This window comes from Lolium perenne, chromosome 4 (genome assembly GCF_019359855.2).
Source record: "Lolium perenne isolate Kyuss_39 chromosome 4, Kyuss_2.0, whole genome shotgun sequence".
In the NCBI taxonomy this organism is placed as follows: domain Eukaryota; kingdom Viridiplantae; phylum Streptophyta; class Magnoliopsida; order Poales; family Poaceae; genus Lolium; species Lolium perenne.
The window spans coordinates 78,994,019-79,009,135 of NC_067247.2; the positions used below are offsets into that span (position 1 = coordinate 78,994,019).

Genomic DNA, 15,117 nt, shown 5'->3' on the forward strand with positions numbered 1-15,117 from the left:
TCGGTTCGCAAACCCTACTCCCCTCCGCCGTCTCCTCTCCCTCCGCCGCCGCCCGGTCCCCGCTCCGACGAGCGATTCTGGCCGCTCCGCCGCCGCGCCGCCGCTTCGGCCAGCTCCCCTCCGTCCGGTATGACGCGTGCTAGACGCGTGGGTAGGGGAGGTGGCCAATCCGGCGCCGGAAGGTGCACTCGGCGTCCGCCGGGTGCACGGGCGTCGCCGGCGCTCCATCGGCGCATGGAGGAGGGCCGGCCGAAGTGGCCGGAGATGATGGCGTACCTCGCTGCGCGCGTGGAGGAGGCGGCGGAAGCAAAAGCCGAGGCGCCCCCCGTTGCCGCGACGTGCAGCCAGCCCTCCTCTGCCGGCGCTGCCCCCGCACGGCGACGACGACGACGCCGCCGCCGGGACGTCTCAAGCGTGCGGGAGCACCTCCGAGGCGCCGGTCGTCGAAGTGGCGGCGGTCGTCCTCGCCTAGGAAGACCGGCGAGCAAAAACCCTCCGCCGGTGACATTAGCTCCCCGGGGACTAATTCTAGTTGAATTTAGGTGCCTAGATCTTAATGTACGTGCAATATGCATATATTTTGCCTAGTATTGTATAAATTATGAATGAATTTAGCTTCATTCGATGAAATCGTGTGCGATCGCAAATTTTTGTTTCCCACGACGTTTGATTTCTTCGAGTTCGGTTTCCCTTTTTGGTTTCTGTTCTGCGTCATCGCTAAATCCACAACTAAAGTGTTTTTTGGGAGACTGAACTCTATTTTTTCAGTTCCGATAAACAGGGCTATGTTAGAGTTGCTCTTAGGCCGCGGAGAGCGAACTATATGGAAAAAGAAAAACAAAACAAGCAGCAGCGAGCAGAAGCAGCGGGCGCGAGGCGGCGGCGGTTGGCCCTGTGGAGCCATGGTGCTGCACGCCACTCTCTCACGCGACGCCGGGAGCCACTCAGATCTTCCGCAGGACGGCCAGGAGGAAGCCGGGCCGCCGCGCCCGCGGAGGCCGACCGCGTTCTACAGCTCCGTGTTCGCGCAGGTGCGCAGCCCGCTCGACGAAATGCGGCACCGAGCGTGCCGACCATTTCCTTGCTTTTGGGTCCCTGCAGGAGGCGTGATAGCCTTATACTGATAGGTGATGATTCTTGCTTTACCGTTCGTGCTCGCAGATTGAAGAAGTTGGGTGGGGGCGGCTGGCGAGCGCCGCGGGCGACGACGGCGTGTCCTGCCTTGCCTTCCGCGTCGTGTATGATTTTCTGTCCCAACTCTTGAATATACCAGTGTACAGTCCGAGTGACGTTTCAGTGATGTATTCTGCTTATGCATTTGCTCCTTGATCTGATGGTTTGGAGTGAGCTGTTTGTCGTTCAGTGAGACTAGCGCAAACTACTGCCTGAAGGCAATGCATAGGCATAGGATGATGTCATAAAATTGAGTAGAGTTCCCAATCTCTCGTGCATGCAGTGCTTCTATGACATTGCTTCAGCTCTATGGTTGTATTCTGTGAACTTATGGCCTGTGTTGTCTCTGATTGTCAGGGATGAACATGGACGGCAACATTTACTGGAGATCACACTGCCCATGAACTACCCAGCATGTCCTCCTTCAATCGCAGCGGTATGTTTCATCAAATTGTCAATGCCTCTGCCAAGATCGTTTTTATGACATTGTGCAATCTCGGTTATTTCCGAAGGTTCACAGACCTATATGGTTGTCTACCTTTACAGGATGTTCCTTATCTCCCTAAATTACAGTGGTCAAAAAGCTCGAGACTCAAGGATGTTGTCGGTCAGTTCCAAGAGGTAGGCGAAAATATTGTTTTTCCACTCATGAGCTTATTATTCAGAGGTCATCACGTATCAACTTTTTTATGTTGTTTGCACACAATTAGCACCTGAAGGTATTGCAAGATTACTGGTCTACAATGGATGACATCGATATGGCCCTTTGGGTTGTTGATCCGACAAAGCCAGCATATGCTATGTCTCATCGTCGTATAGCTTTGGGTGATGATTGCTATATTTTACTAAATGTTGATGCGCAGAAGCCCAGCTCCTTACCAGAGTAAGCTATGATGTCATTTCTGTACTTCAAGGCAAGCACAATTAGCTCAGATGTCATTTCTGGCTGTCATTGATCACCAACACATTTTACAGGTGCCGCTTCCTGGGCACAGATGGGAAACTGGAGAGGCTGATAAAGAATTGGAGAAAATATCGCAATAGATGGTATATTCTCAGCTTTCCTAGATTATTAAGTGTTGTTACATTCTATAATTATCTAGTCCTATATGCTAAAACAATATGTTGCGTTCAGCTATTTAATAACCTATCGAAGGTAGTTCTGCTTTTAACTGATACCAGTTCTTGTTTTCTGAAAGATCTATGAGTGTGTTCTTGTAATACTAAAATATAAGAGTGCATAAATGAAAATGTCCTAGTGTTACATTGAAGGCCATGCAACAAGGTACTATTAATGTGTTTGTTTTTGTTACTAGGAGTGCAGACAAAAAGTTCCATGAAAACCTGGCAACCGTCTTAGATTTCGCACTGCCGCAACCCCCTTCTATCAACATCAAAGATGATCAGCAAGCTGATTGTGGAATATGTTATGCCACACATCTGCCAACTGGTGAGCTGATTTACTCTACTCCCTGTTGCAATCATTTTTCTTATAACATAGTCCGTGACTAAATCTTGTGCCTTTGCTCCTGAAGATGATGAACTTGGGACTCAAAGTGGATGTGCGACGGACTACACATGTGAAAACTCCAGCTGTAGCAGAGCTTTCCATTCTGTATGTTTGAGAGATTGGTTGCGAGCAATTACTACGACGAGGCAGTAAGTCTAAATGAGAACCCCTAAACCCTGTTTGGATGAGGGGTAATACTTGGTTCAAAAATTTACGAAGTATTATCGTTCATCCAAACATCCTCTAAAGCAATTATTTTTCCTCCAGGTTGCATCGGAGTATCATAGTATCATTAGATTGTTTCCTCACAAGTTTTCTGTGTGTTTACAGGTCATTCGATGTTCTGTTCGGGAACTGCCCTTATTGCAGTGAGGCTGTTGCTGTGAAGATAACTGACCGCTAACTTGGCCTCATGTTTGTTTACAAAATGAGACACCGAGATTATCTCAATGTTAACAAGTGATTGATCTGACCGTGACCTATATTATAAAAAAAAACTTGTGTTCGCACTTAATTGCATTTGTTACTACCACTATAAGTGTAACCATGAAATATTTACATGCATTGCTAACTAGACAAATTGATGACATGGCATATTGAATGAAAAAAGAGTGTGGGCGAGTAACAAAGAAGATACATGCATTGCTAACTAGACAAATTGATGACATGGCATATTGAATGAAAAAAGAGATGGTTGTGGTAACTAGCTATGTTACCATAACATCACACTTTTCAATGTAGAAAATACGCTTACCCATGATACTATATCTAAGTTACTATGCACTATGAAGGTAGTAACATAGCCTAGTGTCATATGCATGACACTAGTCGATGTTACTTCCCAATATAACTAGTCTAATTATATGTACGATTGTCGTGCATCCATAGAATATGTGATATGTGAGAGACTTACATCCGCGTTAACTTGTATAGTGTTACGACCATGTTACTATTGAATTGCATCCCTCATATTTATTTCATATTGATAAGAAAGTGTACTACGAGAAAGCCCATTTTACCCACCATGCCTTATACAACAACACTAACATTCAGAACAACATGTCCTCCTTATCAATCCTTCAATATATATACCAGTCATGTCTAAGTTGTCTATTAGTATATACACATCCACTATGATTTGTGTGGTTGAAAAATCAGTACAAAAGAAGTAGATGGAGCCAGTACTTGGCGGTCCATACAGTGATAGAATCACGTATGTGATGCACCTAGTGTTTCCATTCATTTTGTTGGAATTGTAGGCATTGGAAAAAAACTAAATAGTGCCCAAATGTACAAATAAAATTGCATGTTTACATGCATGTAGTTTCAACAGAATAGCACACAAATGCAGCACTCGCCCACACTCTATTTCTCAGGAGAGGTTACAAGTATATATGACCTGACAGTCCATGCCGATCGTGCCGTTGAGGCCACACCCACTACTCTACAAACCCGCCTGATCTAACAAACTCAGGAACGGGTCCAATGGCTACATACGTGTTACATACAATGATACATACAGACACCGGTACATGTACATAGAGTACTTCAACAGTTTCACGAGCAGTAGTGTAGACAAGCCCCACTAAACAGTAGTCTGGACCTTCTTTACGCAACTTTAATCTTTAAATCTGCTCGGATGAGGACACAGAGATGCATGTCGTGAGTCGCCCTTCTAGTGCTCTACCGAGTTGCCTTTTGTTGCTCCTGTTGTAGAGCCAAGCATGTTCCTCGATTGTTTACATGGAAACACTACTTTTCTATTCAGTAATTTGTAACATTGATAGTTTACTAGACTGAGGGAGACCGGAAATAAATCCACCAGAACTTGCATTTGTTTTTCTTTGTGTGAAAATGTCACTTTTTATTTTAATAACATGGTTAGGGTACATCATGTTTTGTTTGTTTCTTATTATCAACATGTATAAAATTCTAAAGAGCTCTAAGCTCCCAGAGGTTTGAGCCCGTGTGGTTGATTGGCATGTCACAATTGTTGGGCCCACATCTCCGTGAACGAGCACTACCTTTCTTTGCTTCGCACGATGCACTGTGTTCAACGGATTTCATTAGCGTTTTTCAGAGCTTTCACACAGAGCGTTTTGCTGTTCGGGACTTTCTCTAGGCCCCGCACCTATCACGCCTCCTGCAGGTAACCAAAAGCAAGAAAATGGTCCGGCTACACTCGGTTCAGCATTTCGTCGAGCGGGCAGCGCACCTGCGTGAACACGGAGCTGTATAACGCGGGCGGCCTCCCTGGGCGCGGCGGCACGGCTTCCTCCTTGCCGTCCTGCGGAAGATCTGAGTTAGTGCCGGCTTCGCGCGAGAGCGTGACGGGGAACACCATGGCTCGAGAGGGTCAACCGCCGTGCGCCCGCTGCTTCTGCTCGCCGCGGCTTGGCTTGAACACTTATGCCACACATCTGCCTACTGGTTAGCTGATTTACGCTACCCCATGTTGCAGTCGTTTGGCCTGTAACATAATCCATGACCATAATTCTTGTGCCTTTGCTCCTGAAGATGATGAACTTGGGACTCAAAGTGGATGTGCGACGGACTACACATAAGAAAACTCCAGCTGTAGCAGAGCTTTCCATTCTGTATGTTTAAGAGATTGGTTGCGAGCAATTACTACGACGAGGCAGTACGTCTAAATGAGAACCCCTAAACCATGTTTGGATGAGGGGTAATACTTGCTCCAGAAATTAACCAAGCATTATCTCTCATCCAAACACCCTCTAAAGCAATTCTTTTTCCTCCAGATTGCATCGGAGTATCATTAGATTGTTTCCTCGCAAGTTTTCTGTCTGTTTACAGGTCATTCGATGTTCTGTTCGGGAAGTGCCCTTATTGTAGTGAGGCTGTTGCTGTGAAGATAACCGACCGCTAACTTGGCCTCACATTTGTTTACAAAATGAGGCACGAGATTGTCTCAATGTTAACAACTGGCTGGTCTGATCGTGACCTATATTATAAAAGCTTGTGTTCACGTGCAATTGCATAGCACTTGCGTTCCTAACAAAGGTTTCTGATGTCCGGGCAAAAAAGGGTTTCAGATGAACTAATAAAATACAACTTGACAAAAATATGTTCTAGATTGCTAAATAGAATACAACTTGACAAAAATTATGCCGTTCCGTTGCGGTCTGGCCGTGGTGGATGAGCAGGTTGGACATTGCGGTCGGGCCGTGGTCAATACGCTAGGTGCGACTGTGCCATATAATACTCAGATTCTCTCTCTCGAAATAGGCTTTCGCCCCGCTATATTAATATAGCAACCACGATACAACAAGCATGCCGGGGCCGCAGCACAACCAAGACTAAAGGAACCAACAGAGAAAAAGAAAAATAAAAAGAATGCCAACACCGGCAGATCGACAAGAACGAGGACAACCCGCGACCGCTGCGCCTCCCAGAAAAGTCCTACCACACTCCTAGCACTCCGAACTACCGCGAACCAAGCAACACCTTCAACAAGGAGGACGACGATGACGCCGCTGCTGTCTGGACTAATCCTAGGGTTTCCCCTGGTCCACGGAGGGGATTGGGAGAGGGGTACAACCGACGCCCTCCAGGAAGGCAAGGCGGCGCCCTCGGGCGTCACCGCGACGGCGGCGGCAAGGCCAACAAGGATTTCTCCCAACCCCCAACACCACCACCCCGTTCATCCGAAGTGCTCCGCCCAACCAACCGCCCACAAGCACGCGCCACCACGATCTTGACGTCGTCCTCGCTGTCTCCCCGGTGGTCCTCGACGCAGGGCCTAGGATGAGGTGACCGAAGATGGCAGGGCCGGGGGAAGCAGCACCATAGCCTAGCGGGAGGGAACTACCTCCACCGCAATCGCGGGAGCCGACCGGACATGGCAGCACGGGACAACCAGGCCCGCCTGGCCCGGTACGCCCACGCCGCCAAGCTGCTGCTAGCCGGCCATGGCGCCGCCGCCACCCTGCCACCACCGCCCCAGCCACCAGAAGAACACTCAGATTTACTTTCTTTCTGTCCAGATGATCTCAACACTGGAGTACGAGCCATGAAATATTTAGTTAGTAAGATATAATTGTACAATTATGTGTAGAATTGTCCTGCATCCATGGAATATGTGACATATGAGACTTTCACCAGGTTAACTTGTATAAGGATACGAAGTTCAAAAAAAAAAAACTTGTATAAGGATACGAACATGTTACTACTGAACCGTATCCCACATATTAATTTCATATTGATAAGAATTTGTACTATGAGAAAATCCATTTTACCCACCCACTGTTAAACGAGGTTAAGGAGATACGATCCTAACCGGTACTATAAGTTGTTGAGAAGATAGATAGTCTGAATCTATAGATAAGTAGATAGACATGCACGTTGTTATGGTTGTTGTAATCTGAACTAACTCTAGCTCGTATGAGGCTGATGCTAGGCACGGCACAAATCCAATCTCTTTCTCTTTCTTGTTCTCTTATATGGTATCAGAGCCAAACACTCCAATCCACCAATGGCTCCAAGCTCCACGCCGTTCGGTACTCCGATCAACATCGCGGCCACGCTGAGCGCCGCAATCTCCATCAAGCTCGACCAGGAGAACTACTTGCTGTGGAAGGCGCAGGCTCTGCCGGCCCTCTACGGCAACGACCTGTTTGGATACGTTGACGGCTCTACCCCAGCACCGCCGAAACGCGTCCCTGCCGCCACAGGAAGCTCGAGTATGATCGACAACCCTGAATACGCCACCTGGCGCAAACATGATCAGCAGGTCCTTAGTGGCCTGCTCTCCTCCCTCACCCCATCTGTTCTTGGCCACGTCCAACTCCTGACGACGTCGGCACAAGTTTGGGAGGCGCTGGATCGGACCTTCGCGTCTCGGTCCAAAGCGCGGATCGTGCAGCTTCGCACCGCGCTGGTGAAGCCGAAGAAGAGGGACACCTCCATGTCAGCCTACTTCCAGCACACCAAGAAGATCGCCGACACGATGGCGACGATCGGCAACCCGCTCGGCGACGACGAGATCGTCTCCTACATCCTCGCCGGTCTGGGTGAACCACGAAAACTTCACCACCTCCATGAGCGTGATTGCTGCCAACGAGGACTTCACCCTAGGTGATCTCTATGGTCATCTGACGGCATACGAGGCCCGAACCGGAGGACGTGGCTCGGGCGGCCATCATCATGATGCTCCGTTCCCACACTCCGCCAACAACGCCGCACGCGGTGGCGGCCACGGGGGCTTCGACTTCCAGCGTGGTGGAGGAGGACGCGGCCGAGGCGACGGCGGCCGCGGCGGCGGTGGCCGCTATGGCGGCTACAACGGCTGCGGCTACAACGGTGGCGGTGGCTACAACGGCGGCTACAATGGGGGAGCCCACGGCGGTGGCCGTGGCGACAACTACGGGCGTGACGGGAACGTGCAAGGCGGAGGGCGTGGCCGAGGAGGCAAATCAACCTGCCAGATCTGTGGCACCTATGGCCACGACGCCCTGCGCTGCTACTCGCGGTTCAACCACGCGATTCAACCAGAGAGCTCCACCCGCGCCGCCGCCAACTACACCAACGCCAACGACAACTACACCAGCGATCCGAACTGGTACATGGATTCAGGCGCGACTGATCACATGACGAACGACATTGAGCGGCTCCACGTGCACGAGAACTACAAGGGCAATGAGCAAATCCAAGTTGCCAATGGTACGCATATTCCTATCTTGCATATTGGTGAATCTAGTTTATCCGGTTCCTCTCGTCCTCTTCATCTATCTAATGTTCTGCATGCTCCTCGTATTAGCAAAAACCTTCTGTCCACAAACAAACTTGCCTATGATAATCATTGCTTCATTGAACTTCACCCTGAATCTTTCTTTGTCAAGGATCTCACCACGAGGGCAACTCTGCTTCAAGGTAGAGCTCAAGATGGCCTGTACCCAGTTCCACCACTTCATCCTCGCCGCTCACCACTTCATCCCCCACAAGCCCACATCACATCGCCATCCAAGGAACTGTGGCATCGTCGACTCGGACACCCTGCAACACCGATCGTCCAGGCCATCCTCCAGTCAAATAAGTTAGGATCAACACAAAATAATGTAGTGCCGCATGTGTGTGATGCATGCCAGCAAGCCAAAGTTCATCAACTGCCTTATGCAGATTCTAGTCGTATTTCTCAATTTCCTCTAGAACTCATCCATACGGATGTATGGGGTCCAGCAATTAAATCAGCTAGGGGTTTCAAATATTATGTTAGTTTCCTTGATGATTTCAGTAAGTTCACTTGGGTGTATTTGTTGAAACATAAATCCGACGTTGAGCATGTTTTCTACCAATTTCAGAAACAAGTAGAACTTTCCCTTGGCGCAAAAATCCTCTCAGTTCAATCTGATTGGGGAGGAGAGTACCACAAACTTCATTCATATTTTCGAGAAACTGGTGTTACACATCGTCTTTCGTGTCCACATACTCACCAGCAAAACGGAGCCATTGAACGCAAGCATAGACATTTGGTTGAAACCGCTTTAGCCCTCCTTGCCCAAGCATCTGCACCCCTCCGGTTTTGGGATGACGCCATTCTCACCGCTTGCTATTTAATCAACCGGATGCCTAGTAGAGTTATTCAGAACTCCACTCCCTTCACCAAACTGTTTAAAGGACCGGTTGATTACTCATACTTGCGCGTTTTTGGGTGCGCATGCTGGCCAAATCTTAGGCCTTATAACAACCATAAGCTCAGTTTTCGTTCCAAATTGTGCGTTTTTCTAGGATACAGCTCCCAGCATCGTGGATTCCGTTGTCTTGATCGTTCTACTGGATGAATCTATGTGTCTCGTGACGTCATTTTCGATGAAACAGTCTACCCATTCTCTAAAGATCAGTCCTCTCCACATCCTACGCCCACCGAAGATGCCATTCTCCTCTCTGAACCGGAGACAGATGACCCTCTATGCAATGATACGGCAGGTGCTACTGATTCTGCGTTCTCTCATGATGTTTCAGGTTCGGCCGACCCGTCCACGCATGACGATCGGCAGATGCATATGTTGCATGCACCCCCGCACGTCGATCTGCCGCCTGCGGCAGGCCATGGTGCCGCTCCGGACGAGCCTGGCAATGGGACTCCCGACGCCGACTCGTCTCCTCCTCGCACACCGTCTGCAACGGCCCACGAACCGGCCCAGGATGCTCACGGGCCAGCCTCCTCGCCCTCGTCTGTTCAAACGGCGGATTCTTCCGCCACTTCGACAGACACTGCGTCGCCAGCCTTACCTGCTCGATGGCCGATTAAGCCTGTCCGTCTGTTTGATGGGATCATCCGCTACGACTCCAAGAAGCGCGCATTTGCTGCTGAGCCAACATCGCATGTTGATGCACTCAGCGTCCCTGCCTGGAAAACGGCCATGGATGCAGAGTTTTCTGCCCTAAAGATCAACAACACATGGCGTCTGGTTGATCCACCACCAGGTCGTCATATCGTCGGGTGCAAATGGGTGTTCAAGTTGAAACACAAACCTGACGGTACAGTGGATCGTCACAAGGCTCGGCTCGTCGCCAAAGGTTTCACGCAGCGCCAAGGCATTGATTATACTGATACATTTTCTCCGGTGGTTAAACCTACCACTGTTCGGCTGATCTTGTCTATCGCCGTGTCCCGGGGATGGTAGCTTCGTCAGGTTGATGTTCAAAACGCCTTTCTCCACGGCGATATTCAGGAGAAGGTATATATGTATCAGCCGCCAGGATATGTTGATCAGAATTTCCCACATCGTGTGTGCCGGCTGCAGAAGTCGCTGTATGGACTCAAGCAGTCACCAAGAGCCTGGTACTCCAAGCTCAGCTCCAAGCTTCAGTCCTTGGGGTTTGTTCCATCAAAGGCAGACACGTCATTGTTTGTGTTCATTCGTGGACAAGTGATCATCTATATGCTTATTTATGTAGACGACATAATTATTACTGGATCATGCAAACAAGCTGTTGACAGATTGATGGATCAGCTACATAGCTCTTTTGCTATTAAGGATTTGGGCAAACTATCTTTCTTCCTTGGTGTCCATGTGACAGATATTGATAATGGTGGTGTTGCACTCACTCAAGCCAGATATGCAACAGATTTACTTCAGAAGGTGAACATGCTTAATTGCAAGGAGATCTCAACGCCAATGTCATCCACAGAGAAACTCAGCAGAACCTCTGGTACATTGCTGACAGAAGATACAGCTTTTTTATACAGAAGTACAGTGGGTGCCCTGCAGTACTTATGCTTAACTCGACCAGACATATCGTTTGCGGTAAATAGGGTATGTCAATTCTTGGCTGCTCCTACGGACGTGCACTGGTCAGCGGTAAAAAGGATCTTGCGGTATGTGAAAGGGACAGTGAATCTTGGGTTACAGATTCGGAGATCTTCGTCAACAGAGTTGAGTGTATTCACGGATGCCGATTGGGCCGGATGATCGTAGGTCCACTGGAGGATATGCAGTTTTCTATGGACCAAATTTGATATCGTGGAGTTCACGAAAACAGCCTACTGTTAGTCGATCTAGCACGGAGGCGGAGTATAAGGTCATTGCCAATGGAACAGCTGAAGCTACATGGTTACAGTCAGTTCTCAGAGAACTGGGAGTGTTTCAGTCTCATGCACCAACGTTGTGGTGTGATAATCTTGGGGCGACGTTTCTCACTGCTAATCCTATGTTTCACGCTCGAATGAAACATATAGAAATCGATTTTCACTTCGTTCGTGAAAAGGTCTCCGCAGGGGCTCTGAAAGTCAGGTTCATCTCATCACAAGACCAACTGGCAGATATTTTTACAAAGGCTCTAGCTCGAGATGTCTTTGACAGGTTGAAGTTTGACCTGTGTTTAGTCAGTACACGTTTGGATCGAGAGGGGCTGTTAAACGAGGTTAAGGAGATACGATCCTAACCGGTACTATATGTTGTTGAGAAGATAGATAGTCTGAATCTATAGATAAGTAGATAGACATGCACGTTGTTATGGTTGTTGTAATCTGAACTAACTCTAGCTCGTATGAGCCCATATAAATACAGAACCCTGAGGCTGATGTTAGGCACGGCACAAATCCAATCTCTTTCTCTTTCTTGTTCTCTTATACCCACACCTTATACACCAGCACTAACATTCAGAGCAACATGTCCTCTTATCAATCCTTCAATATATATACCAGTCATGTCCAAGTTGTCTATTAGTATATACACATCCACTCTACGATATGTGTGGTTGAAAAATCACTACAAAAGAAGTAGATGGATCAAGTTTTGGGCGGTCCATACAGTAATAGAACCACGTATGTGATGCACCTAGTGTTTCAATTCATTTTGTTGGAATTGTAAGCAATGGGAAAATACTAGATAGTGCCCAAATGCACAAGTGAAATTGCCTGTTTGCATGTATGTAGTTTCACGAGCAATAGTGTAGACAGGACCAACAGAGTTGTAGTTTGGACCTTCTTGACACAACTTGTATCCTTAAATCTTCTCGAACGAAGCGAGTGTCTGGCACTGTGGGAGCTGCTTAGCGTGGGTCACCCTTCTAGTGCTCTACTGAATCGCCTCTTGGCGCTTATGTTGTAGACGTAGGCATGTTCATCCGTTGTTTCATGGAAGCACTACCTTCTATTCTAGTAATTTGTAACGTTGATAGTTTCCTAGACTCAGGAGTCCAGAAACAAATCGGCTAGAGCTTTCATTTGTGTTTTCTTTGTGTGAAAACGCCACCTCCTATTTTACTGACTATGTAAGGGAATGTCATGTTTTGTCTATTTCTTATAGGTGTGAACATGTATAAAATGCGTGCTCTATACACATGTTGTAGAAAAGATCATCACAACATATAAAAAAATATCATCACAATAATTGTTATGTATATTAGTTTGATTGTTGTAAGGAAATATGTTTCCATATTTAGCTGGTCTTTTTGAGTGAACAATAAACATACAAGAAAAGTTTGTGCTTATACTTTTTATAACTAAAAATGTAGGGGAGTTCCAACTATTTTCTTGGAGAACAATCAAACTTGGATTGAACTACAAAAGCACAATTTAATTTCTTCTAATTGTGTCATTTTGTATTGAAACTTTATAATCTACAACTATATTTGTTCCACCATGTGATGTAGTAGCTTTCTAAATTAAGTAACTAATACATAAATTCACTATTTGGCCTTTAATGGGTGATAATCCAAGTACTGTATATAATGATTTTTTATGATGGATGATGCGTCTCTTTAAACAAAGTTATTCACCAAAGGAGATATTTATATGTTATTGCTAGTTTTACAAATTAACTTTAGAAATTGGAGTTATAAGTAAATTCATATTCTCGTTGTTATTTATCCTTCAAGCTCTCAGTCATAAGTTTGAGATTACACTAACAGAAGCATAGAAGTAAAAAAAAAAAACAAGATATTCTCAATGTCTCTTCCTTTATGGCATTACGATTCTTCTTGTGTACTTTGAAGCGTAGGAATGATTCCATGAAGCTGGGTTACATACTTGCTTCTTTCCAAATTACCTTGCATCTTAGGTTTACTCAAAGTCAAACTTTATAAAGTTTGATCAAGTATATATAAGAAAAGTATCAACACCTGCAATATATAATGCATGCAATATGAAAGCATTTTTATGAGGATTCTAATGATTTTCATTTAAGATATTTATATTTTTTTCTAAATAATTAGTCAAATTTAACAAAGTTAGAATTTGACCAAACCTAAAATGAGGGTAATTTGGAAATGAGGGAGTATGTTCTTAAGATATATAATGTTCAAATCTCTGCACTAGCCACGAAAAGTACTCAAAATATAGGCATAGAAATTAGGAGGTGCTAGAATGATTAATTGTGTCTACAAACTTGGAAGTTTTAGCCCTTTGTGCATTGCTGGAAAGAAATACAAAACCAACGTTTCTTTCAATTTTATCAAAAGTAAACAAAGTTTTCATCACATCAACTATTGTTTCATATTTTATGATTAAACTATGAAGCAATATGTATTGGATGATAAATCATTTAAGAACCTTTCTCCTTCAAAATAGATTGTGATGAACTAGAGCTAGTCATGTTAATTGCAAATTAATGGTTTTTTGAGAGATCCTCATGGTTAAAAACTTAAAATACGTCCATGCAATAAATATCTTCTTTTGTAAAGTGGTGCAACACCTTTTATGATACTTCTAGTTCTAATATCCTCTAACTGATCACCGAACATGTGTAAAATTTGGTAATCTGCAAGTCAGAAAACATTGAAAATCTGAATCTCAAAATCTCAAATTTGTTGGTTACCTTAAGTTTGTCCCGACTCGTGATGCATATACTGCAATGGCATTATTTTTAGGGTGACTTCGAAATTGCAGCCATGACACGGAAGTGCAAGCAGTGGATGTGCGATACGTGGGGAGATGATCTCAACTTGGCCTGGAATTAAGATGGACATATCCCACCCTTTAGTTTTCTTTTTGGACAAAGGGCATTTTATTGATCCAATCGTCCCATTAAGGGGATACAACTTTAAATATTTGAAATACCTAACCGCTGCATAACTAGATGAGCACAACCCAACACACCGAACAAAAAAACATAGAAATTCCACATTGGTAAAATAGGAAAGACAACCTAGGGCACCGGAGGACATATACTGCCATCCAAACTAGGTAAACACATCCTTAGTTGCTTGCTCCAACCGAGTAGATTCACACATATAATCAACTCCCCGTGCTCTCACCGATGGAGAACAAACCACATATGTGGAGCCAACATGTACATGAGTGAATAACCTGCATTGGAGATGATTTTAGTCAGCTTGCTCCAACAGAGTAGATGCACCTATAATCATTAATCAACTCCTTATGCTCTCATCGATGGAGAAAAACCAAATATGGAGCCAACGTGTACATGAGTGAATAACCTGCATTGGAGATGAAATTTAATTTTCTTAAAGACAACATTATTCTTACATACCAATGCCCAGGATGTATACCCCTTAACCAATGCCCAGGCATATTTATCACATTTCGAGGAGGATACAAGTTAGATGTCATTTAATAACTGATTGTGACCTATTTTATGAAAACTTGTGTCCATGTGTAATTGTTACTTGTGCTCCTAACAAGGGTTTCAGATGTCCCGGCAAAAAAAATTAAGTTTCAGATGCACTCCCTCTGTTCATTAATATAAGATATTTTGGCATGCTGATTGAGCTGGCCAAACGTGTTATGTTAGTTAACAGAAGAAATACTATGAACATAGAACTTGACAAAAATGTGTTCTAGATTGCTACGTGGATGCGTCTGTCAGGTTTGTGGAAAACATGGTGACCATGGCCTGGCCTAGACGTCACCAGTGAAGCCGGCGGGGGTTGAATTGCCGTCCGCTTCTAGAGATGAAACAGTTTGTCTCACCCACAGGCCACAGCAGTTGAGACCTTTTTTAGACGGATTC

The 15,117-nt window shown here is 45.7% G+C and overlaps 1 protein-coding gene across 1 annotated transcript; it reads left to right on the top strand.

Annotated features, from left to right (window-relative positions):
• The first annotated feature begins 800 nt into the window (after window positions 1-800).
• Window positions 801-3,197, top strand: LOC127293065 (uncharacterized). Its single transcript, XM_051322616.2, has 9 exons — window positions 801-1,031; window positions 1,162-1,238; window positions 1,531-1,609; window positions 1,720-1,794; window positions 1,884-2,056; window positions 2,149-2,220; window positions 2,490-2,623; window positions 2,709-2,832; window positions 3,014-3,197. Exons 1-9 carry the CDS (start codon window positions 903-905, stop codon window positions 3,084-3,086), a joined length of 936 nt encoding a protein of 311 aa, XP_051178576.1. The 5' UTR covers window positions 801-902; the 3' UTR covers window positions 3,087-3,197.
• Window positions 3,198-15,117: the final 11,920 nt, after the last annotated feature.